This window comes from Heptranchias perlo, chromosome 18 (assembly GCF_035084215.1).
Source record: "Heptranchias perlo isolate sHepPer1 chromosome 18, sHepPer1.hap1, whole genome shotgun sequence".
Lineage (NCBI taxonomy): Eukaryota > Metazoa > Chordata > Chondrichthyes > Hexanchiformes > Hexanchidae > Heptranchias > Heptranchias perlo.
The window spans coordinates 28,636,413-28,663,807 of NC_090342.1; the positions used below are offsets into that span (position 1 = coordinate 28,636,413).

The 27,395-nt window shown below is 43.2% G+C and overlaps 1 protein-coding gene across 2 annotated transcripts in view; it reads left to right on the plus strand.

Annotated features, from left to right (window-relative positions):
- Positions 1–23,373, plus strand: part of ergic2 (ERGIC and golgi 2) — a 68,681-nt gene extending 45,308 nt beyond the window's left edge. Inside the window, exons 11-14 of one of the 2 annotated variants that reach the window (XM_067999587.1) lie at positions 6,106–6,203; positions 8,445–8,607; positions 16,534–16,613; positions 23,182–23,373. In XM_067999587.1, the coding sequence (XP_067855688.1) occupies positions 6,106–6,203; positions 8,445–8,607; positions 16,534–16,613; positions 23,182–23,247 (407 nt within the window). In that variant the 3' untranslated portion in view covers positions 23,248–23,373. The remainder of the gene's footprint in view (positions 1–6,105; positions 6,204–8,444; positions 8,608–16,533; positions 16,614–23,181) is intronic. The other variant, XM_067999588.1, reaches the window with a different exon arrangement.
- The last annotated feature ends 4,022 nt before the right edge of the window (positions 23,374–27,395 follow it).

The window sequence follows — 27,395 nt, forward strand, 5'->3', positions numbered from 1 at the left end:
GTATTTTTCTGCTCGAGCAACACAACGTTCCAACACTTTGTGCATGTGTGCTGCTTTTGGAAGTCTTGTGGATCCAAGAAAGCCCACATTAGGCATGCCATACACATAACTGGCTTTGCAATTGCATTTAATATAAAAACAGAAAATGCTGGAGAAGCTCAGCAAGTCAGGCAGCATCTGTGGAGAAAGAAACAGAGTTAATGTTTCAGGTCGAAGACCTTTCGTCAGAACTGGAAGATGTTAAAAGAGTCAACGTTTTAGAGCAAGTACAGAGCCAGAGAAAGGAGGAGAGGGAGGGGAGGAAAGAACAAAAGGGAAGGTCTCTGATAGGGTGGAGGGCACAAGTGATTAAATGACAAAAGGGATCATGATGCAAGGCAAGGAAGGTGGTAATGGGACAGGTTAAGAAACAAAAGATTGATCAGTAGTTGCTGTAAATAGCAGCAGCAGAACCATTAGCAGCACTTGCTGACCGAAAAAATGGGAGCAGTGGTTATGATCTGAAGTTATTGAAATTAGTGTTGAGTCCGGAAGGTTGTAAAGTAAAGATGAGGTGCTGTTCCCTGAGCTTCGTTGGAACAGTGTAAGAGGCCGAGGACAGAGAGGTCAGAGTAGGAGCGGGAAGGGGATTTAAATTGGCAAGCGATCGGCAGGTCAGGGTCACGCTTGCGGACAGGGCAGAGGTGTTCAGCAAAGCGATCACCCAGTCTGCATTTGGTCTCCCCAATGTAGAGGAGACCGCATTGTGTGCAGCGGATACAATATACTAAATTGAAAGAAGTACAAGTAAACCGCTATTTCACCTGGAAGGTGTTTGGGGCCCTGGATGGTGGGAAGGGAGAAGGTGAAGGGGCAGGTGTTGCCTCTCCTGCGCTCGCAATGGGAAGGTGCCGTAGGGAGGAGACCGGGTGATGGAAGAGTGGAATGGGTGTCGCGGAGGGAACGGTCCCTTCAGAATGTTGAAAGGGGAGGGGAAGATGTGTTTGGTGATGGGATCGCGCTGGAGGTGGCGAAAATGGCGGAGGATGATATGTTGAATGTGGAGGTTCGTGGGGTGGAAGGTGAGGACAAGGGGGAACCTTATCATGGTTCTGGGAGGGAAGGGAAGGGAAGGGGTGAGCGCAGAAGTTCGGGAAATATGACTGACGCGGTTGAGGGCCCTGTCAACGGCCTCTTACACTGTTCCAATGAAGCCCAACGTAAGCTCGAGGAACAGCACCTCATCTTTCGTTTAGGCACTTTACAACCTTCTGGACTCAACATTAATTTCAGTAACTTCAGATCGTAACCACTGCTCCCATTTATTCGATCAGCTAGTGCTGGTAATGGTTCTGCTGCTGTCATTTACAGCTGCTACTGATCAATCTTTTGTTTCTTAACCTGTCCCATTACCACCTTCCTTGCCTTGCACCATCATCCCTTTTGTCATTTAATCACTCCCTCCACCCTTTGAGACCTTCCCTCTTGTTCTTTCCTCCCCTCCCTCCCCTCCTTTCCCTTGCTCAAAAACTTCAACTCTTTTAACATCTTCCAGTTCTGACGAAAGGCCTTCGACCTGAAACATTAACTCTCTTTCTTTCTCCACAGATGCTGCCTGACTTGCTGAGCTTCTCTAGCATTTTCTGTTTTTATTTCAGATTTCCAGCATCTGCAGTATTTTGTTTTTGCAATTGCATTTGCCAGTTTTCTAAATCTAACTCTACCACCTTATTTTCTAAAAGTAAGTAGGTTGTTTTTTTGGGTGGGAAAAAGGTAGCTGACTTACTTAAAGTCAAGGACATTCAGCCACCGATCTTCGGGTAAGCGTTCTCCAAGGCGGCCTTCGAGACACACGACAACGCAAAATCGTCGAGCAGAAGTTGATAGCCAAGTTCCGCACCCATGAGGACGGCCTCAACCGGGATCTTGGGTTCATGTCACGCTACACGTAACCCCACCAGCAAAAAAGGGGAAAAAATTTATATGTTTTTTAAAATTCTCTCTCTCTCTCTCTCTGCCATTTTGAGTTTCTTTCTGCCTGCCTGTGTAAAAGACACAATGTATATCGAGTGTACTGGGACGTGCTGTTCTCCGTGACTGGCCTGTTTGAATAACAACGACACCTTTTGATTGGTGTGATGCTGTCCCAACATCGTATAAGATATGCGATTTGAGAACCTTTTCATTCATTCATCTGACGAAGGAGATAATCTCCGAAAGCTTGTGATTTTAAAATAAATTTGTTGGACTATAACCTGGTGTTGTAAGATTCCTTACATTTGTCCACCCCAGTCCATCACCGGCATCTCCACATCATTACTTAAAGTCAGCCACCTAACACCTTAAAGTGTTAAAAAAGGAAAAAGCAGGAACTAAGTGTCACAAAACATATTTGAAAGTTCTTTATCTGAATGCACGTAGCATTCGTAACAAAATGGACGAGTTAACGGCACAAATAACTACGTATGGGTATGTTCTTGTGGCCATTACAGAAACATGGCTGCAGGGTGACAGCGACTGGGAATTAAATATGCCAGGGTATTTAAAAATCAGGAAGGACGGGCAGGAAGGAAGGGGAGGTGGGGTGGCTATGTTAATAAAGGAATGAATCACAGTAATACAGAGAAATGATATTGGGACAAAGGATCAGGATAATGAAACAGTTTGGGTAGAGATAAGGAATAATAAGGGGAAAAAACACTAGTGGGCGTAATATATAGACCTCCTAATAGTTGCAACTCTGCTGGAAGAAGTATTAATCAGGAAATAGTCGGGGCATGTAATAAAGGAACCGCTATAATTATGGGGGATTTTAACTATCATATTAACTGGACAAATCAAATTGGGCAGGGCAGCCTTGAGGAAGAGTTTATTGAGTGTATTAGGGATGGATTTCTTGAGCAGTATGTAACTGATCCTACAAGGGGGCAGGCAACCGTGGACCTGGTCCTGTGTAATGAGCCAGGATTAATTAATAATGTCCTAGTTAAGGATCCCCTTGGAATGAGTGACCATAACATGGTTATATTCCATATCCAATTAGAGGGTGAGAAGGTTGGTTCTCAAACAAGCGTACTGAGCTTGAATAAAGGAGTCTATGATGGTATGAGAGCGGAATTGATTAAAGTGGACTGGGAAAATAGATTACAGGGTAAGACGGTACATGAGCAGTGGTGTTCATTTAAGGAGTTATTTTACAACTTTTTAAAAAATATATTCCACTGAGGAAAAAAGGGTGTAACAGAAATGACAGCCATCCATGGCTAAGTAAAGAAATTAAGGATAGTATCTGACTAAAAACAAGGACATGTAAGGTAGCCAAACTTAGTGGGAGGATAGAAGATTGGGAAGTCTTCAAAAGACAGCAAAAAGTAACTAAAGGATTGATTAAGAAAGGGAAGATAGATTATGAAAATAAATTAGCAAAAAATATAAAAACAGATAGCAAGAGTTTCTACAGTTATATAAAAAGAAAAAGGGTGGCTAAGGCAAACGTAGGTCCTTTAGAGGATGAGACCAGGAAATTAATGGTGGGAAACATGGAGATGGCAAAAATGCTGAACAAATATTTTGTTTCAGTCTTTACGGTCGAGGACACTAAGAATATCCCAACACTGGACAAACTGGGGGCTCGAGGGGGGGAGGAGCTAAATACGATTAAAATCACTAAGGAATTGGTACTCAGTAAAATAATGGGACTCAAGGCGGATAAATCCCCTGGACCTGATGGCTTACATCCGAGGGTCTTGAGGGAAGTGGCAGTAGGGATTGTGGATGCTTTGGTAGTAATTTTCCAAAATTCTCTGGTCTCGGCAAAGGTCCCGGCAGATTGGAAAACTGCTAATGTAACACCCTTATTTAAAAAGGGTAGTAGGCAGAAGGCTGGAAATTATAGACCAGTTAGCCTAACATCTGTGGTGGGTAAAATTTTGGAGTCTATTATTAAGGAGACAGTAGCGGAACATTTGGATAAACATAATTTAATAGGACAAAGTCAGCATAGCTTTACGAAGGGGAAGTCATGTCTGACAAATTTGCTTGAGTTCTTTGAGGACATAACGTGCAGGGTGGATAAAGGGGAACCAGTGGACGTAGTGTATTTAGACTTCCAGAAGGCATTCGACAAGGTGCCACATAAAAGATTATTGCTCAAGATAAAGAATCACTGGATTGGGGGTAATATTCTGGCATGGGTGGAGGATTGGTTATCTAACAGGAAGCAGAGAGTTGGGATAAATGGTTCATTCTCGGACTGGCAACCAATAGCCAGTGGTGTTCCGCAGGGGTCGGTGCTGGGTCCCCAACTCTTTACAATCTATATTAACGATTTGGAGGAGGGGACCGAGTGTAACATATCGAAGTTTGCAGATGATACAAAGATGGGAGGGAAAGTAGAGAGTGAGGAGGACATAAAAAACCTACAAGGGGATATAGACAGGCTGGGTGAGTGGGCAGAGATTTGGCAGATGCAATACAATATTGGAAAATGTGAGGTTATGCACTTTGGGAGGAAAAATCAGAGAGCAAGTTATTATCTTAATGGCGAGAAACTGGAAAGTACTGCAGTACAAAGGGATCTGGGGGTCCTAGTGCAAGAAAATCAAAAAGTTAGTATGCAGGTGCAGCAGGTGATCAAGAAGGCCAACGGAATGTTGGCTTTTATTGCTCGGGGGATAGAATATAAAAACAGGGAGATATTGCTGCAGTTATATAAGGTATTGGTGAGAGCGCACCTGGAATACTGCATACAGTTTTGGTGTCCATACTTAAGAAAAGACATACTTGCTCTCGAGGCAGTACAAAGAAGGTTCACTCGGTTAATCCCGGGGATGAGGGGGTGGACATATGAAGAGAGGTTGAGTAGATTGGGACTCTACTCATTGGAGTTCAGAAGAATGAGAGGCGATCTTATTGAAACATATAAGATTGTGAAGGGGCTTGATCGGGTGGATGCGGTAAGGATGTTCCCAAGGATGGGTGAAACTAGAGCTAGGGGGCATAATCTTAGAATAAGGGGCTGCTCTTTCAAAACTGAGATGAGGAGAAACTTCTTCACTCAGAGGGTGGTAGGTCTGTGGAATTTGCTGCCCCAGGAAGCTGTGGAAGCTACATCATTAAATAAATTTAAAGCAGAAATAGACAGTTTCCTAGAAGTAAAGGGAATTAGGGGTTACGGGGAGCGGGCAGGAAATTGGACATGAATTTACATTTGAGATTAGGATCAGATCAGCCATGATCTTATTGAATGGCAGACCAGGCTCGAGGGGCCGATTGGCCTACTCCTGCTCCTATTTCTTATGTTCTTATGTTACCTGCTAGCACTTCTAACTCGTGGTGATGCCGTATGCAAATTCCTAGCCTATGATTCATCAAATCACACTGTAAGCAAATTACCAAATCTGTGTGTTGGGGGAAAAAATCCCACTCTAAAATGTGTCAATCCACGTTGATTATGTTGAACCAGCAATTATAAAACTGGACGGTGGGGGCAGAGGTAGAATTTCCAGATAGTTCTACTGCGCTCCTGGAACAGACAAACTGTGTTTGGGAGATCCATTTCCAGCTAGGCATCACTTTATTCATACAAAGTTCAGAAATAAAGTGAGTATATAAAACTCTGCTGGTGCACATTAGAATCGATAGCTGTAGAGGTATTAATGGTTGAACTATGGGATTATTCACTTGAGTTATGTCTATAGACATTTAAGCTGTAATTAACAATAATATGTTGAAATTAGTAACTGTAAGTGTATCAACACACTGCCACAGAGTGGCAGGACATGATTTACCTATGCTTCCATTCAGTGATTTTCTGATCTGAACTTGACCATATAGAGAAGCTGCTAAATATGGAGGCAAGGCATGTTCCCCACAGGAGCAGGAAAAGCTTGGAGGACAAATTACCCAAGCCCATTGTCATGTATCTCTCTGCATGTATCAGCTGCAGAGTAGCATTGGTAGATTCCTCTGTGAGAACATGCCACTTGTCTGTTCTCTTGAATTGTTTTTGTAAATTAGTACCTTTAGGAATGTTTTTGTGTACTCATTTATAATTTTGTGCTGATTACCTGCTAGTATGAATTTTTTGTTGTTTCAGTGCTTTCAAGTGCATTGTTTGTATTCTAGATAATCAGATGTTTCAATACTTCATCACAATTGTGCCAACAAAACTTAATACCTACAAATTCTCAGCAGACACCCATCAGTATTCAGTCACAGAAAGGGTAAGTCAATTAATGAAGTTGTTTGGTTTTATCTCATCACTCAGATATGCCACTTAAACTGAATCAAATTTGTTTCAACTGCTTTGCAATCACTACAGTGGTGATGTTTCTAATCATTCCCTTTTAAGGTGTGAATTCATTGTTTGGGATACTTCTATGGTATACACTTAAATATTTGTGTGTACTTGACTAATTACATGGGGAACAAATGCTATGGCAATATTTCAACGGGGCTTAAAATAATCGGGAAGACTATTTGCCAACTCCCTTGGGGAAACAAAATCTGATTATTGTTAATGGAACTCGTCAGTTATTCAAAGTCATAAGTCATTGTCATTGATGTTTTAAAATTAGTAACCAAAACTGATGTTTCTTGAGACCTTTTAGGTTTGAATAACAAAGTGTTTGAATAATTTTAGATGTAAACCATGTTTGTGTGTGTCATTTAATTGGAATTCCAATGTTAAAATGTCAACACTTACCTGTTACGCTTAGTTGTAATGAGTACCTTGTGCTTTACTGAGAATTCCAATATTAACAGCTCCACTACCTGTAATGGCTCCCCACCACCTCGTACAGCTACCGAGTCTCCACTTCTGAAGCCCACGTTTATTTTCTGCCTAGAGATGGAAGAGGTTTACTCCCCCTCCAGTTCCCAAAGTAATTTTACTTTTCTTCTCCCTGTTCCTCAATCCCCTCTCCTCAATATCTGCCCCCACGGTGTATTTCTCTCTGCTTTCTCTTCCTCTGAGGCTCCCTGTACTTTCCCTGTTATCTTTTATAGCATCACAGGGAAAATCATGCCCTTCATTTGTAATTCAATTGAAAATTCTGGTAATTTATCTTTCCTGAGGGTCCTTGACTGTTAAGATAGCATGTCATCCAACTTGCCACAATATCTATATTAAAAATCTTAATGTATTATTTAGACATTACCAGACACAAAAGGGAGGTTTCCACAATTGGATAATAAAAATTTAGCAGAATAGTTTGGGATTTGCCATAAAACTGCAACCTATGTGAATCAAAACACCAACATCATTGATCATATTTGACAAAAGCTCGGGATTTGTCCTCCATATTTCTACTCGTGCAGTTGTTGCAAATAGCTGTTCAGTAAGGTGTTTATAGGTGCAACTTTCAAATCTAGCAGAGAGAAAGCACAACTAGAAGCTGGACAGGTGAATGTGGGCCTTTATGGGGAGTGGGAAGATGAGGAATGAGACAGGAGCGGGGACAGAGCAGGAAGGTTGGGAACAGAGATGAGGGCTGGGCTTTGGGTCAGCTGGTAGGTGGGGGTAACAGGACCATCTATTATTCAGAAGCCTGAACACCATGGTAAGTAAAAGCAAATACATGGTATATGAGCGATTCCCTGAGTGCCCCCGTGAATGGTTCTATAGTGCTGTGTTCTCGGAGACCCCCATTTTCCATTGGAATCCCACGCCCTTTCGGGGGAAGCCAGTGCGTCCCTGACTGTAACCTTACTATGCTTATGTTGCAAGTTACTTTGAAAGCTTACTTAATTTTCCACTTAAACTGACCTATAATGTTCAGTGGAGTGAAAAAAAATCAAGATTAGCCTCTTGTGAACGTCACCTAGTTAGTCCTTCGAAAAAGATTGAGTTAATGTAATATTTAAATTCTCTGGGCTTTTTCTAAGAGAATCAGTTGTTGCCAACTTTTGCCCCTTTTCTCCACTTCAGAAGGCATTGGCTCCCCCTGTGATACGGTTCCACAGTTACCAGTTATGCTCTGGTACCTCATTCAGGTGACCATTCTTTGTGTGTGAGCCTTGACAGTGAGTGTTGCTGACATGGGCAATATGACAGCTGATCCAGCAGAGGTTATTAGATAGTGGTCAGGAGTGCGGCTCTGGCTGATTCTCCCCTCTCTAGCCCAGGACCACTGCAGCCAATTGTAGTGCCCCTTCATAATCTCCGGCTGAGACCAGTAAACTCAACACTGACCAGTAAATTCAGCGTTTACCAGTAATCAAATCTGGGAACTTCTAGTCTGTATGTCTCAGAATTGATGACCAGATAATTTTCTCAGGAAACTGATGAGACTAGGTTCAATACCAAAATAAGTGGAGGGTTTTAATAAGTTTTGTGACTCCAATCTGACAGAAAATTAACCACAATGAGAGAGGTCACAACTTAAATGTATTTTTAGTCATTTTTGTTTGTATATCACTATGTATCATGGTTGTTCTTTCAGTGAGCCATTCTCTTCCCCTAGGAACGGGTGATAAACCATGCAGCAGGCAGCCATGGCGTTTCAGGTATTTTCATGAAATACGACATCAGTTCCTTGATGGTTACTGTGACTGAGCAGCACATGCCTTTAGGGCAATTCTTAGTGAGATTGTGTGGAATTATTGGAGGAATATTCTCAACAACAGGCAAGTACTGTAGTTTTTTTTGTACTAGCAACAGGAATATTGACTATAGTTGAGGGCTGTATTGCTTTAATGTTATCCTGAAGTTTCAGAAAAATGACTTGGATTGCTTTAAATTTTCACAGCTGAGGGCATTATAGACACTTGGAGACTTAAATCAGCATATTGTAGCTAATACAACTAGACAGTTCCAGTCAGTACTTCACCTTTTTGGCAACAGGAGGCTCTATGAACATTCCCATCCTCAATGAGGGCGGAGCCCAGCATGTGAGTGCAAAAGACAAGGCTGGTGTGTTTGCAACCATCTTCAGCCAAGTGGACGATCCTTCTCGGTCTCCTCCACCATCACAGATTCCAGTCTTCAGCCAATTCAGTTCACTCCATGTGGTATCAAGAAATGGCTGAGTGCACTGCACACAGCAAGGCTACTGGCCAGGACAACATCCTGGCTGTAGTGCTGAAAATCTGTGCTCCAGAACTAACCACGCCTTTAGCTAAGCTATTCCAGTACAGCTACAACACTGGCATCTACCCAACAATGTGGGAAATTGCCCAGGTAAGTCCTAGCCACAAAATCCACTTGCCTGGATGAGTGCAGCTCCAACAACACTCAAGAAGCTCGACACCATCCAGGACAAAGCAGCCCATTTGATTGGCACCCCATCCACCACCCTAAACATTCACTCCCTTCACCGGCGCACCATGGCTGCAGTGTGTACCATCCACAGGATGCACTGCAGCAACTCGCCATGGCTTCTTCGACAGCACCTCCCAAATCCACGACCTCTACCGCCTAGAAGGACAAGGGCAGCAGGCACATGAGAACAATACCGCCTGCACGTTCCCCTTCAAGTCACACACTATCCCATCTTGGAACTATATCGCCGTTCCTTCATCGACGTTGGGTCAAAATCCTGGAATTCCCTACATAATAGCACTGTGGGAGAACCTTCAGACTGCAGTGGTTCAAGAAGGCCGCTCACCACCATCTTCTCAAGGGCACTTAGGGATGGGCAATAAATGCCGGCCTTGCCAGCGACGCCCACATCCCATGAACGAATTTTTTAACAATCCAATCCAGCCAATTATCACCCCATCAGCCTACTTCCAATTATCAGTGAAGTGATGAAAGAAGTCATCAACAATGCTGTCAAGCGGCACTTACTCACCAATAACCTACTCGCCGATGCTTAATTTGGGTTCTGCTAGATCCACCCGGTTCCAGACCTCGTTACAGTCTTGATCCAATCATGGACACGAGCTAAATTCCAGAAGTGAGGTGAACTCCTTTTGCAATTCCTCAGATAATGAAGCAGTCCATGCCCGCATGTAGCAAGACCTTGACAACATCCAGCTTTGGGCTAATAACTGGCAAGTAATATTTGAGCCAAACAAGTGTCAAACAATGACCATCTTCAACAAGAGAGAGCATAACTACCTTCCCTTGATACTCCATGGAATTACCATCGCTGAGTCCCCAACCATCAACATCCTGGGGGTCACCATTCTCCAGAAACTGAAATGGACCAGCCACATAAATTCCGTGGCTACCAGTGCAAGTAAGAAGCTGGGTATTCTACAGTGAGTCACTCACCTCCTGACTCATCATAGCTGCTCTACCACCAGGCAGAAGTCAGGAGTGTGATGGAATACTCTCCACTTGCCGAAATGGGTGCAGGTGCAACAACATTCAAGAAGGTCGACACCATCCAAGACAAAGCAGTCTGCTTGATCAGCAGCCCATCCAAGGGCTTAAATATCCGTTCCCTCCACTAGTGGCGTACTGTGGCTGCAGTGTATACTATCTACAGTATGCACTGCAGCAACTCATCACGGCTGCTTTGGCAGCACCTCCCAAACCCATGACGACCTCCACCACCTAGAAGGATAAGAGCAGCAGCTGCATGGGAACGCCATCACCTCCAAGCTCTCCTCGAAGTCACACACCATCCTGACTTGGACATCTATCGTTGAGAGGACTGCAATGGTTCAAGAAGGCGGCCCAGCACCACCTTCTCAAGGGCAACTAGGGATAGGCAATAAATGCCGGCTTTGCTAGTGATGCCCACATGCAGAGAAATAATTTTTTAAAACCTATTCACTAGGACTTCAGCCCCATTTTTGGTTCAATGGCCATCTTGGCTTTAGTCATGACTATTGTAGTCTTCAACCGAAACAGTAAATATCATTGACTGCAGACCTGTCACCTGAGAGAAATGTTTTTTTTTCCATTATTACCTATTTATTTTCAAGAAGAAAACAATGGAATAAATGTTGTCCATTGAAAGCACAGGCTATACAGAACATAGGAAAGTACAGAACCAGAAAACAGCCTGCAATCCATCTGGCCGGTCCCAAAAAGTAAAATTATTTTCTGTTAGTGGTGCAATGAGTCAGCATACTGGCTTTTCATCTGTGGGACCAAAATTTGAATCTGGTCCAGACTAAATCAAATAAAAATCTTGCTTTCTGATGGTAATAAGACATCTGTGAAATAATTTGTGTAGCCTCAACCCAGTTCCTATTGGCTACAGATCCACAGCATCCAAAACCTGCTCATAATTCAACCAAAGTTGGTACTAAATTGGTTGATGGATGGTTTGGGAAAGGGATGAATTCACACAAGTGCAACAAAGGGTTTTTTGCAGTTAAAGTGAAGGTACATTTTTCAGGCAGAATAGAGAAAGCTTTAATCTAAATCTGGTTGTGCTTGACCTGGGAGTGCTTGATGATGGCACTGGTTGTCAAAAATGGAAGATTCATCTGCACTTAACGCACCACCACCACCACCACCACCCCCATCCCCCGTGTTCCCCCTCCCGAAACACCTGATGAATGCAAAATATTTAACAAAACCAAGATTTTCTTGAACATATGGGGCCTGATGTTACCAGGGCTGCGGGTTCTCGGCAGGGGGGGCTATTGGGCGCATGGGTAACGCGCCCGGTGAGATGAGTCAGCCACCCACGCGATCGTAGCCCAATTGGAGCCACTTACCTTCTCCTGCAGGTTCCCCACTGCTGATCTGCGCGTCGGGCGGGCTGCGCATGCGCAGTGAGATCTGTCAGTTGGAGGACCTCTATTTAAAGGGGCAGTCCTCCACTGACACATGCTGCAACAAACAGAAAAAATCACAGCATGGAGCAGCCCAGGGGGAAGGCTGCTCCCAGTTTAATGATACCTCACTCCAGGTAGCAATACATGGGGTGGGGAGGAGGGGGAGGACAGAGATTTCCCCCCCACCCCCCCCCCCCACCCCGGCGGGCGGGAGGAAGCGGCCTGCCTCTGCCACCAGGAAGGCCTGGCTTGAGGTGGCAGAGGAGGTCACCTGCACCACCAACATATCGCCCACCTGCATACAGTGCAGGAGGCGCTCCAATGACCTCAGGTCAGCCAAAGTGAGTACACTTACTCTTTCCCCTACAACTCCGTCTGCCACATCACCGCCCCCAACCCACATCTCCTTCTGCACTGCCAACACTACTCTGTCACATCACCACTCATACCCACTCAAACCTCATCCTCATCGTACCTGCACCTACTCACCTCGCCAGTACTCATCCCGCCACTACCACTCAACCCAATCCTCATACAATCTCATGGCTCTATCTCATACTCACCCTCTCGTGCATCTCTTTCACGGCCAGCCTCACTCAACCTGCCACTATCTGTGCTGCAGCCACAGGGCATACATCACATATGTGCAGTAGGCAGCGTAAGGCAAACGTGTCGTGAGCATGAAGGGGACGCACAAGGGTGTTTGAGGGTTTGTCAAGGTTGTTACTTATATTGAATTTCTGACCAACTCACATTACATATTATATTGGCACCACTACTGCCATGTCTTCACGAATCTTGTCTGGTTTGTGCAATAATGCCCTTTCCTGAGGATCATAATGAAGACCCACAACTGATGCCACCCATTGTGTCACTGCAGAGTGGGTGTAGGTGTATTTGCAGGGCTCTTTTGTGCAGACAGCTGAGAGACGTCGGTGATGTCCCCGGTTGCACCCTGGAAGGATGCGGAGGAGATGTTGTTGAGGGCAGTGGTGACTTTGACAGCAACAGGTAAGAAGATGGTGCTCGGGCCAGCCAGGAGCAGCTTGGCATGAAGGAGGCTGCAGATGTCCATGACGACATTTCGAGTGACTCTGAGCCTCCGTGTGCACTGCTGCTCAGAGAGGTCCAGGAAGCTGAGCCTCGGTCTGTGGACCCTGTGGCGAGGGTAGTGCCCTCTGCGACGCATCTCTCTCTGCGGTAGCCCTCCCTCCTGCTGTGCAGGTGGATGTGTCACAGCACTCTATTGTGGAGCTCCACGTGTCAGAGGTGGACGGTGAGGCTGGTGATGCTGATCGCCCTCCGAGGAGGTCATGACTGCAGCTACGGCGGCCCCCATCCGGAAAATGTACATCTGAGGGGGTCCGCATGGTAGGTACATGTCTCTGGACCCCGGGGTAAGTGTGCAAGTTGGTGACTTTGATTGTCAGGAGGAGGGTGGTGGAGGCCAAACTTTGTCCCAAGTGACAGAGTGGCCTCCTGCAATGAGTGCCACTGACTGATGGCTGCAACAGGTCCATTTGAACTGGGAGTGTTTTCCCCCAGCGTGGGAAACAGTCCCAGTTTGCTCTAAAATCCCACCCCTCCTCACATAATCCTTTAATCAGGTCAGTTAATGACCTGAACAAGCCAAATAAATAGGTTCAAGTGGCATCCCGCTGGCTTTAATTGCCTGCGGGATTCCCACCAGCGGGGGCTGCGCGCGCAGGCCGGCGCGTCAGCGGGGAACCCGGAAGTGGGCGGGCTCCGGTCCCGCTCCGGGATTTTCGGGGCCCCCCCGCCAGGAACGCACCCGATAGCGGGTGCTAAAATGCTGCCCATGTAGTCCCCTTAGTTATGAAAAAGTTATTTTTTCAAGCTGTGAGGCAATCGATTGTCTCTGTGGTCAGAGTGATAATTGAAGCTGCAATAATGAATCCAGTTTGGGCATTGCAATTCGGGGAAATTCTGTGATTCCACTAAAATTACACATTCAGTCATCCTGTGTGGAATTTGCATTCGTTTATGTCAAAATGGTAGTGCTCATGAACCCAGTATAGGTGAAACTGCTCAATAAACCTGACATCAAAATGGCAGAAATTCTAGCCCATGTGCCTTTGTGTGCAGATAAAACCACTGTATATGTCTTGTAGGCTATAGTGCATGTCAAGTGGTTTCATCTAAGTAAGACTTGTTAGCAAGACATAGTAATGAAATAAACTAACCAAAAGTTACTGTTTAATCTTCTGTTCCTAAAAATATTGGCAGTATTTCATGTTATTGTTTGGCCACAAAGTTTGTTAAGCTGCAGAATTTATCTTTGTTGCTGAAGTGCCGATGGATCTGATTTATAATATAATCTTGGTCACTTTGTGAATTACATTATATTTTTTCCAGTTGATTTAATGGGCTCGATTTTAGGGTCGGGTTACCAGCGGGGTGGCCCCGAAAATCCCGATCTCCGGTCACGTGACCGGATCGCGACGAAATCCCGGCCACTTCCGGGTACCGCGCTGACGTGCGGGGCTGCGCGCGCAAGCCCCGCTGGTGGGAATCCCGCAGGCAATTAAAGCCAGCGGGGTTCCACTTGAGTGTACTTACCTTGCTCGTTGTGGTCAGTTAATGAGCTGAAGCAGCTGTCAAAAGAGGAAGTGTGGGATTTTAGGTTCAAGGCAGTCAGTTTCCCACACTGGGGGAAACAGTACCTTTCAAACCAGGCGTGTTGCAGCCAGCAGCCTGTGGCAGGTGCCAAGGTGCGCTCCACGGGGGAGAGCCCTCACCCGTGGAGCGCACCGCGTCACATAGGGCAACCCCTGCCCCCCACCACCCCCCGCCAAGCCAGAGGACAGACCGACACGAAACCGCAGCCCCAGTCCGAGGACCCACACACCTACCCTGCACAACCCCTCAGACCAACACCTGCCAGTTGGGTGGTGTGTGGACACCCTCGGAGGACGAGGAGCATGACCAGCACCAGCAGCCTCGCAGTCCACGCCGTCCGCCGCAGAGACGTGGATCCCCCCAACACGGTGTTGTTGCACGCCCACCTGCACAGCAGGAGGGAGGGCTACCGCAGAGAGAGACGCGTCGCAGAGGGCACTACCCTCGCCACAGGGTCCACAGACCGAGGCGCAGCTCCCCGGACCTCTCCGAGCAGCAGTGCACAGGGAGGCGCAGATTCGCTCGACATGTAGTCGTGGAGATCTGCAGCCTCTTTCATGCCGAGCTGCTCCTGGCTGGCCCCAGCACCAACTGCTTACCTGTCGCTGGCAAAGTCACCACTGCCCTCCACACCTTCTCCTCCACATCCTTCCAGGGTGCAGCCGGCTACACTGCCGATGTCTCTCAGTCGTCTGCGCGGACGAGCCCTGCAAATACACCTGCACCTACTCTGCAGTAACACGATGGGTGGCATCAGTGGTGGGTCCTCATAGTGATACCCAGGAGCGGGCATTATTGGACACAACGGACAGGATTCGCGGAGACATGGCAGTGGTGGTGTCAATATAATGTGTGCTGTTTGTTGCTCTGAAATTCAATATGGGTAACACCCATGACAAACCCTCAGACACCCTTGTGCACCCCCTTCATGCTGACGAGACGTTTGCCTTACGCTGCCTACTGCACATATGTGATGCATGCCCTGTGGCTGCAGCACAGGTGGTGGCAGGTTGAGTGAGGCTGGCCGTGAGGGAGATGCACGAGAGGGTGAGTATGGGATGGAGCCATGAGATTGTATGAGGATTGGGTCGCGTGTCAGTGGCAGGATGAGTACTGGCGAGGTGAGTAGGTGGAGGTAAGATGAGGATGGGGTGTGAGTGGGCATGAAGGGTGATGTGACAGAATAGTGTTGGCGGTGCCGAAGGAGATTTGGGGTGGGGGCAGTGTTGTGGCAGACGGAGTGTAGGGGAAAGACTGCGTGTTCTCACTGTGGCTGACCTACTGCGGTCATTGCAGCGCCTCCTGCACTGTATGCAGGTGGGCCATATGTTGGTGGCGCAGGTGACCCCCTCTGCCACCTCGAGCCAGGCCTTCTTGGTGGCAGAGGCAGGCCGCTTCCTCCCGCCCGCCGGGGGGAAGATCTGTGTCCTCCCCCTCCTCCTCACCCCATCTGATGATAGCTGGGGTGAGGCATCATTAAACTGGGAGCAGCCTTCCCCCTGGGCTGCTCCATGCTGCAATTTGTTCTATTGGTTGCAGCATCTGTCAGTGGAGGACTGCCCCTTTAACTAGAGAGCCTCCAGCTGACAGATCGTACTGCGCATGCGCAGCCCGACCGACGCGCAGGCCAGCGCCGTGGACCCCGGAGGAGCAGGTAATTGATTCCTATTAGTGGGTTGCCTGCTACGATCGCGTGGGCAACCCACTAATTTCGCCGTTCGCGTTTTCGACGCTCCCGGAGGACCACCCGCTGGGAACCCGCAGGCCTGCTAAATTCGAGCCCAATGTATTCTTTCATAGAACTCCACTGTTACCCAGTAAATATTATTTAGACCATACTTGATTGCATACTTCTGCCAACATATGTATTACTCCCCCGTCTTGATAGCATCAAAGACATGTATTGATACACTGTTTATCGTGACTATCCCATGAGCTGAATGTGTTGGACCATGTGAGCAGTCCATTTGCTCTTAAAACTTAAAACTCAAATTTAGCACTCATTCCTGTGCTAATTAATTTTAATATTTGGCAGACTGTTGACCCAGGGAATAAAACAAAAGTGCAAAAATAGTTTTTTCTTTCGAATATAATTGCATATTGCTTTTAGATTTAATGACGTAAGCTGTTAATAAAGGATATTGTGTAGATTTCTGCTTAATGTGCCAGTTCAGCACTATCACATCAGTGTAGTAACATGTAGCTTACACGCTTGATCTATTCTTTCCTTAGGCATGATACATGGATTTGTGGGTTTTTTAGTTGATATCGTCTGTTGTCGTTTCAAACTTGGAGCTTACAAACCTAAATCTGTAAGTTGACTTTATTTCTCGTCATTTCAGCACAAAAATAAAAATAGTGGCCCATTTTTAAACGTTGTGTCCTGAATGGGTTAATTGTAAACTGCTCACTGTCAAATCAGAAGATTCTTGGTTTAAGTCCTAGAAATACCTGTCACTTAGTTAGGTGTTCTTCGGAATGACCTTAGTTCTGCACCATCACCCATCGGGAGTGAGTCCTCCCTGCTTTGAAAAATAAAGACCGGAGCCCTTTCACAAAGTGTATGTCTCAGGAAGACCACTTTATCTGTGTGGCAATGTCACCAGAGTTTGACTTCATAAACTGTTTTTTAATAAGGATATCCTATAAAAGATTTTCTAACCATTTGAAAGCATGCAATTCTAAATGAAAGGGATTATTATGTAAAAACTAGTCATAAGAAATGCAAAGCAGACACGAAAAGATAACCCTATCTGCACAAAAGAAGGTTTCACCACCGAGTATGTTTTCAACTTTGTGTTTATTCTCAGAATATTGTGATGAAAGGAATGTCTTCTGACTGTACAATATTCAGTATTGAAAATATGCAGAAAATCATTACAGTCTTTCAGGAGGCAGTCTTTTTACTCCTGTGAATATTTAAAGTAGAATTAACATGTTTTTGGTTCCAATAGTCCAAATTTCCTAAATAAATATTTTAGTATTTAACCTGACTGTCCCTAGAAACTACACACATTCAGATTTCCCCTTTAGCCACCCTTACTGTGGAGATTGTGATTTCTCCCATCAAGGGGGAGGGAAAAACAAGGGAGTGCTTTAACTGAGTAGTCTCTACTACCCCCTAGCGGCCTATACAAGGAATATTGGGGTACCCTGTTAACAGGCTGCATACTGACCCTCTTGACTTGCAGGTGTAATGCCAAGTGGAGGAAGAAAGGGAATAAAAAATTTAGTTTTGTATACAACTGAAATAGCAAAATTGTTGAAGTACCCTTAGTAAAAGGCTGTAACCACCAGTGTTAGTTCATCTAGCTCGCACTAATATGTGCAGTGAATCCTCTAAGGCTGTTCCACTGATGATATTGTGATTGCTTGCAGTTCAAACAAAAATACTGCTTAAAAAAAATTCAAGGTAGATTAAAGCATGCTTATCAGAATTCCCTTTAACCTGTTTACGTTGAAAGCTGGCATCAATGGTGAGACTCCATCTCCATATTTACTTTTGAAAGCCACAAAGGACATTTTCTACTCAAAAGTTTAATAACCAGGTCTAAATTGTTTTCCTAGGTTGGAAAATTTGAACAGAATGTGTCGTGCAGCTCCTTACTATAGGTAGCAATTTAAGAGACTGAGTGAGATGCAGATTTTGTGCTTTTTGTGTGATTTTCTGCTATTCAGTCATAAATTGCACTAAAGTGGGTTCCACAAAATATGCTTGTTGAGTTGTTGAAGCTTAAAAAGAAACTAATCTGAGTATAATCTTTATGAAAAAGGTCGCAAGCAATGTTATGGCAATGACAGGCCTGTAGTTTGAAGTTTATATTGGGGAGCATACTTGTGAAACTCACATTTGAGCAAGTTTCTCATACTAAAAATCCAAGCCAATACAAGTGTACAACTTGTGATAATCCCAATGAATTTATTGAGGCAGATTGTAGAAAGGGCAGATTTGGTGGATAACGGCAAGATAAGATATTCATTACCTTTTTAAACTTTTGCTGATTGCTTTTAAACGAATGATGCTGGCAGACTATCAAGCACTGATGCAGCAATTGGGGGGACTTTATCATCTATCAGACAATGTGCTGCTGATGACAACTCAAGTGGAGCAATCTATCAGCATTATGTGCAGTATGTTGCAGACCACATTGGAGTGCGTGGCAACTGCAGAGACATCTGCAACGGAAGCCTTATGATAGAGGCCACGAGGGCCGTCTGTCTTTCTTCCATATATGCTCAGACTCCAGTCCCGGAGGGCTGAAATGCCAGATTGAAGAGGGCTGCCTCTTCTGGCTTTAGCAGGCTTGGCAGTCGGTTACAGATAACTGTGAGGCAAAGCTTCGCTGATCTCATTGGTAACATTAGAACGGTTTCCTGTTGATCAGTGGCCATGCTGAGTCAGTGCCCAGTATTTGTGGTTTGGTAGGAATACACCCTGATTAAGGTGTAATGTCTAGGATAGCAGCATAAATATTCCATCCCACCACTTGCACGATGCGATTCTGCTAGTTGCAAATGAGCTATATGTTGAGAGAGTGGAATCCTTTCTTGTTAAATTTAAGTGATGGCATTGAGAAGAGAGCATGAGATTGTAATTCCTTGGACCTTTGGGAATCCTGCCACTCTGTAAAATAGCAGTGCCCTGTCATTTGTTGTTGATTGTTCATTGGGAAGAAAATTAAATTGCTTGCTCCAGCAAACATTGCATCAATGGCACATTTGATGCATCTGTGCACAGCTGATTACCTTATGATATTGATACCCCGGTGGCAGTCTGGAATGATTCCTTGGTGTAAACGCTAAAAGGTTGTGACCATTTAAGTCATTGATAGTGAGGAGCCTGTGATGGAGCTGGGTTTTAGGTCAGATTGTAGCATGTAGCATAACTCGGTGGCAGCTTCGTCTGTGAAGTAAAACATATGTTAGCACTGCAACTGGAACAACTGGTGCTATATGCACACCGGTGTGTATATTCTGGTTTGGGGGTACCAGCAGATAGGTGCCATCTGCCTCTGATACTGTTTGAGCAGCCTGGCATCCATCTGTTGGTGCTCCTCCTCTTCCAAAAAGCAAAGATACAGTAGCATTTGCATTGGAAAACACATTGTGCCGTCTCTGAAGTGGTGGGGGGGGGGGGGGGGACAGAAATGGCAGCCCCATAGCAAATGGTACAAAAAAGATGGAAAAGTCATTGGTAACAACAAAATATTTTTTTAAAAGAGGCACTAAAAACAAGTCACAAATAAGGTTTCATCACATCCTACAATTGATAGCTGCTTTGCTTTTTCAATTCACCCCACCTTTTCTACAGTACCTAGCAGATCAGGATGCCCGCTTTATAGTGGCAAAAACTAAGGCTGATGAAGCAGAAATTGGGACGTTTGATATAATGTCATTACCACTTCATTTTTCATGTGCCCACCTAAAAATGGACAGGCACTTCCCCAGCTACTGGGAATGAAGGTGGAAAATGAGGCAGATACTAAATTTGGTGTAGTTCCAGCGGAACAGAACTCCAGCTCATTTTACGATCCCGGCTGGCCAATTTATACTGGCAAAATGGACAGTTCCGTTTGGAAAATCTAGGCTAGTGCGCCTTAATTCCAATCTTATGAGCACCACAGTGCATTTCTAATACCATCCATCCTTGGAATTCTTCTGGTTAAGCTGCCAACCAGTGTTCAATCCTGGTACTTTTGTGCTGTGGGCTCGTATCAACTGAGAACTTGGTTGAGACTGTCCTGACTCATTTTGTTCAGGATCTTTATTGCCGATAAAGAGAGGACACATCAGATTGGCACAGGCAAAGCATCACTATGAAGTGTTTCATGATAACATCAAGGGAATCATGAAACCAGTATGGATTGTATTCAAGTCCAGGTAGAAGAAATATTCTAACCGCCTGGATGAGTGAATAGAATGTGAATGACATCAAATTGTTTTAAAACTGGAATATCCTTATGGCGGGGCTATTCAGAGATCTACTGACACAGCAACTGAACAAAGGAATGACAAATGCCAATTATTTAAAAATATAAAGTAACCCATATCCAAGCCAAACTAATATAAGGTATATTATGAATGAGGCCAGAAAGTCACAGATTTGCTTGCTCAAGGCAACTACAGCATTAAAGAATACAAGTAGATCCATTGAGTGTAGTATTAAGAAAGTAATGCTGACATTCTATAAAGCATTGAGCATTTGAAAAGTACTGGAGCATTGTTTTGATTGCAGTACTTTCATAAAGAGATCACTATTTTAGAAAAGATTCAAAGGCGGTCAACAGAAATGACTCTACTGTCCTAAATCAGATTTATAAATTTGAATTTATATACACCTACTCCGAGAGCAAGAGGAAGAATGATAAAGATAGAGGTCAAACATTGGTGGCCCTTCCGGCACACACCCGTTGTAATTCCAGAAGGACCACAAATTAGGCTGGAACTCGGATACAATGTCTTCATAGCTTCCAAGATCTGGACATTTCGGGATGCCTGCTTTATACTGGCAAAAACTAAGGCTGATGAAGCAGAAATGGGACATTTGATATAATGTCATTACCACCTCATTTTCATGTGCCCACCTAAAAATGGACAGGCACTTCCCCACTTGGAAATGAAGGTGGAAAATGAGGCGGGTACTAAATTTGGTGTAGTTCCAGTGGAACAGAACTCCAGCTCATTTTACAATCCTGGCTGGCCAATTTATACTGGCAAAATTGACAGTCCCATTTGGAAAATCTAGGCTAGTGTGCCTATCTTACTTATGGCTGTTCACTGACTTCCCTAGTAATTATTCCATCTATAACTCACCATGTGGGATGCAGACAGAGGGATCCAACCCTTGTCCTTGCCCTTTTGCTGACAGAAAGTAATAGAGAGGTACAGGGACAGAGGCCCATTATCCATAGATTAAGTTCAAGTGGCTCTATTTAACTATAAGACCCATATTTTAAGGGTTACTATTGATTGCCTTCCCACACTTTTTATAGGGAAGTGCCTGTTCTCCACTTAGCAAATATCCACAATAAAATGATTGAAATCAAGAATTCTATGTGGTGAATTGTTTATCCACATCTCATTACTTCATAGGAACATGAGTAGGCCATTCAGCCCCTCGAGACTGTTCCGCCATTCAATTAGATCATGGCTAATCAGTATCTTAACTCCATTTATCTGCCTTGGTTCCATATCCCTTTATACCCTTACCTAATGAAAGTCTATCAATCTGATATGAAATTTTCATTGTTACATTGTGTTGGAACATTCCTGAATGTAGATCTCGAGCTTAACAACATTGTTTGGGATTGCGACCCTCAACAAAAAAAAATAAACATTAGCTTATAGAAAGCAATGGCAGGGATTAAAATATGGTGTGGAGCATTTAGCTTTTATCGTCTCCCAGAAAAAATTAATTGTAGGTTTTGTGTTCTTAAATTTGCCCTCTTCATCTATTTGCTATTGTATGTTCAACCAACAAGAGGTGCTGGTCCAAAAGAAAGGCAGTTTCCATTATTTTCCCTTGCGATGTCTCTTAACAGTAGTCTAACATAAAACTAACAGATTTCCCTCATGTGGCAGATAGTCAGTGGTGTGGTAACTCAGGAATTATAAAGTTTTCAGCCACAGGACTATGCAATGTTGAGGACTAACTTCACAGCTCTCAAAAGATTAACATATAGTTATTGGCTGCCTCAACACAAACAAGAATGTTTTCAAAATGTTACGCAGAAAGGCATTCATTTGTCACAGCAATGAACACCAGCAGGATATGCATGTTTAGAATATTGTCTTTTTTCTTTTGCTTAAAAGTTTAATAATTTAAAATTTTATTATAACGGGTTCAAAAATTCACTGGAAGTACTGTTATTTAGCCACACAGCTTATAAAGTTCCAATTCAACCTCTTTATTTAATGCAGCATATTTATTGCAGTTTGCTGCACCTGTTTATTGTTCTGTACAATTAAAGATCTAAAACAGATGATGTGTTATGCATGTACATATTGTGCTATAGTTAAATGGATTGCTTGTTGCATTGACCTGTCACATGGTAAATTCCACTCTGCTGAGTTATTTATTGCACTATGATTTTAATAAAATAGGTAAAGACCCTTGCTATTAATATCACTGGTATAGTCTCTAAACTTGGTGCTCCAATATGTTTTGCTGTGGCTAAAATGTACTTCTGTATCAATGTGTCAGGATTAATCCATTTGAGTACAAAGAGTAAAATGTTGGTTTCTTTTTCAAGTTGTAATGTAGAACTGATATACAAGGAGTATTTGTGCTACTTGTGAATGCAAGGATTTTCAAGTGGGGTCATTTGGATTCTGTGTAGATTTCTGATTTATGGTATATTCTTTTGTTTATATCTCATGACTTGGCCATGCATGTTCAAGTGACTTAGTAAGTCAATATATTGGACCATACTAACTTTTTAAAATCAGCTGGAACTATTTTTTATTTTAAAAATGCACAATGTTTTAACATATTGATGAGCGATCACGTACAGCAGCAAAAATCCAACTTGTATGGGATTTATTTTCACGAGTCCTATATCTGAGTATAATTAAGGATGTACAAAATGGTCCTGTTGTGCTCATGTTGAACTTCATATAAACAAATATAAAGTCTGAAGAAAAACCCTGCAAAGTAGTAATATTTGTAAAATTAATAACATTTATTTAAAAGAGTAAGTATATTAATGCAGGGTAATTTACTGACCAATATGGAGGAAAGAACAACTCTGGGGCCCAGTTTTAGAACACAGTTAACAACTTTTCTGTCAAACTAATTTTGTATATTTGTATAACCATATTTTACTTTAAAAAGGCATTTCTTGGTTGTCAAACTTTTTTGATGTGTGATTTGTTTTTCAGATCACAGTACTTGATGGCCACATGAATAATCACTCGCTCCCAATTTCAGATGACTTCGAGCACTAATGACAAGCAGGGATGTATAACGGAACAAAAGCTGTCTATTGGATTTTCCCTCAATTTGAAATGTGTGCAATAAGACATTGTTGGGTTGCACAGCCTTTGTTTAAATAAATCGTTTGTTGCATTCTAGTCTGTTACAATTTCAATACCACTCAAGACATTACTTGTCAAGTCGTACCATTAACCTCCATATGATGGACCAGTTGTTAAATAATTCAGTGTCTTCATTTAAAATAAAAAGGGAAAACAATCAGTATTTTGTGGTCATACTTAGCAAATGAGATGACTGGAAATCTGACTCGTGATTTATTTAAACAATACAATTCAACTTGTAATGTTACAAATGCACCAAGGGTTTGTTTCACAGCTTTATGTGAACTGCTAAAATGTGTGTACACAGGCAGGTTTGTATCAGATACTTTGTTGTAACCATAGTAAGAATAAATTGATACAGAGAGTTGTACTGTGCAGGATAATCCTGTTACTGAATCATCTGTGTTAAGAATAAAATATAGAAGACACCCTAGAGCCTGTCTGCTTAAAGGCAATAAATTTTAATAGCAAGAATAACCATATTATTAGGAGCTCATCATGCTCCTAATCTATTGTACAATTTTTTTCTTCTTTGTAGGGACAAAAAATTGTCTGTAAATTACTGTCTGAATGGCAGGAATTGAAAATTACTGATGCATTGGTCTATCACTGGCCCATTCTTCTGGATATCGCTGCTAAAAGCAACTTGTTCTATTCATTTAGTTGAATTAGAACAGCTGCCTCTCAATTATAGAATACTGTAGTTTTTTTCTAAATATGTTTCTAATGTACTTTATTAAAAAAAATAGAGTAGGTCGGTGATCTAACAATGTATGGAAGTTCTGTTAGGGTTCTAGATCTTTGTATGTTTGTATATATGTAAACCTTGAAATGGCCATGTCTGACTGGTGTGGGGATGGTTCAGATGCCTAAATGTTTGCATTCATACCAGTGTAGCGTCCCTTCAGTCAGAGTTAGGAACCAGTGTATTTAATTACTCACAGAGTAAAAAGATATTAGTATATTGAGCAAAATGTTCTGTGCAAACAGCAGTGTGAAATCTGAGAGACTGAATAACTACTGCTTTGTTTCTCAGACAAGGTAGATCCATTGTATTCTGCATAATATGATTATAAAACCCGAGGACTACAAGCTACATAGTTGAGCAGGATTTTTAGGTGCACCTACAAGCTACATAGTTGTGCAGGATTTTTTAGGTGCATCAGCAAAAAGAGTGACTCAGCTTCCTCAGTGAACACTGAGTTTAAAATATAGAATCATTTATGACTGTTATCAGCCAGTTGCTTTGTGAAGAGGGCAACTAGCTCCAAACTGACCATCATAGTCCAGTGACTGAGGATGAATGACAGATTAGCTATGATCTAATTGAATGGCTGTTTTTTTTTAAATTGAAACCATAGGAACAGGAGTAGGTCATTCAGTCCCTCAAAGCTGTTCTACCATTCAATTTGATCATGGCTGACCTGTCATTCATCCTATGTCACTGGACAATGATTCAGATTGGAGCCAGTTGCCCTCTTCACAAAGCAACTGGCTGCTAACTGTCATAATTGATTCTATATTTTATACTCAGTGTTCACTGTGGAAGCTGAGTCACTTTTTACTGGTGCACCTAAACAAAAATCCTGCTCAACTATGTAGCTTGTAGTTGCACATGCTTTTCATTCTACTTTTTTGATAGCTGTGATGAATGAAATTAAGTTTTGCACAAGCATAAAGCAACTGTACTGCAGGTTTTAGTGATATCTGGTATTTAATAAACCTACAAGATCAATTTTGGTGGAGGTTTAAAAAGGTTTTTGTTTGTTTAGTATGGAATGGTATCTTGTCAAGGAAGAAGGTATAGTCTAAAAATAATGAATGAGAAGGTATACATTTTTAGCTAATGTTCATCATGAGTCTTTCTATTTTAAAGTCTGCACAGCTGTTATATATGTGTAATGCCCATTCCGGGTTAATACAGTTCGACCTTCAATAATGTACTATAAATCAAGAAATATTTACTATATTCATGCAGGATATGGTCTCTACAGATTTTGCCATATTTAAATAGTGTATGTTCATGACCTAGAGCAGGAACATCTATAGGATTTCTGTTGAGTTATGCTTTCTATAGTAAATTTTAAACTCCGTTTATTCTGTTCTCCATGAAGTGTAGGGTTAACCTGATCGCCCTGTAGATGCAAACTTAACCTGATCTGGTGCTATTTTTCTGTTTGAGATAGGAAATGTTGTTCATCTATTGTTTTTGGTTCTGTCTCTGATGAATCAAATGTGTCTTAATTAAATTAGTTTCGTAAGAAAGTACGGACAACCTCCAGATGCACAAAATATTCTTTGTTCTGATATTCCTGATTAACAGCACCAAGCCTTTTAAGGTAATTATTCTTAACGTCTATTGGTAGTATACAATAATATCGCTTTAAAAATATCTGCCCCAAATTCCTGCATACATGAAGTTGTATGATTCAGAGAAGATGTTCATAGTTTTAATCTATACCAGAAGATACAAACCAAGGCAGTATTTATAATTGGGAGTTGTATTTTGGTATGAGAGCATCAGAATACCTTGAATTCTAGCCTTGATATCTGAGTGATGTTGGCATGCAAGAACAAAAGATGATTACTAGGTTGATTTTGTAACCTTCCCTGTCAGGAACCAAGTGCGTAGGCAGTTAATAACAAGCATGTTAATTAGCTACTCAGATCATGACCATTTCTGACTGTTGCAATGTTAGCGTGCAGGGTTTTGCAAGCAGAAGAGGTGCCTGCCTAAATAGATGGGAGCCAAGAAATTTATGCAAATTGGGGTCCTATTACATCAATAGGATACAAGAACTGAATATCAGAGGTGAGGTGAGAGTGCCTGCTCTTGACATCAAGGTAGCATTTGACTGAGTGTGGCTCCAAGGAGTCCTAGCGGAACTGAAGTCAGTGGGGATCAGGGGGAAAGTTCTCCATTGGTTAGAGTCATATGGTACAAAGGAATATGGTTGTGATTGTTGGAGGCCAATCATCTCAACCCAAAGGCATCACTGCAGGAGTTCCTCAGGAACGCGTCCTAAGTCCAACTATCTTCAGTTGCTTCATCAATGACCCTTCCTTCCGTCATAAGTTCAAAAGTGGGACTGTTTGCTGATTGTAAAATGTTCAGCTCCATTTGTGTTTCCTCAGATAATGAAGCAGTCCATGCCCAAAATGCACCAAGACCTGAACAACATCTAGGCTTGGACTGATAATTGGCAAGTAGCATTCGTGTCACACAAGTGCCAGGCAATTACCATCTCCAACAAGAGAGCCTAACCACCTCCCCATGACATTCAATGGCATCACCATCGACAAGTCCCCAGTCATCAAAATCTGGGGTATACTATTGACCAGGAACTTAACTGGACCAGCCACTTAAATGCTGTGGCTACTAGAACAGGTCAGAGGCTGGGTATTGTGCAGCAAGCCTTTCCACCACCTACAGGGTACAAGTCAGGAATGTGACCGAATACTCTCCATTTGCCTAGATGGGCACAGCTGTAAAAGCATTCAAGAAGCTTGACACTATCCAGGACAAAGGAGTCCACTTGATTGGTACCTTATCCACTAGCCTAAACATCCACCCGATCCACCACCAGGATGCACTGCAACAACTCACCAAAGTTGCTTTGACAGCACCTCCCAAACCCATGACCTCCACCACCTAGAAGGAAAAGGGAAGTAGGGGTATGGGAACGCCACCACCTCCAAGTTCCCTGCCACATCACACACCATCCTGACTTGGACATCTATCACCATTTCTTCAATGTAACTGGGTTAACATCCTCGATCTCCCTAACTCCACAGAATTGTGAGAGCACCTTCACCACACGGACTGCAGCAGTTCAAGAAGGTTCACCACCACCTTTTCAGGGCAACTAGGGATGGGCAATAAATGCTAGTGACACCCATATCCCGAGAATAAAAAAAAATATAGGGCCTCAATGAAATTTTTAACCGATGCCTGAACGGGGAAGCTGCTTTCCTGCTAGCCATTTACAACTGGTCTGAATACAGAAGAGGCCCTTCTGCAAAGTCTAAAACATTTATTTGTTGGGTCAAGAGGAGCG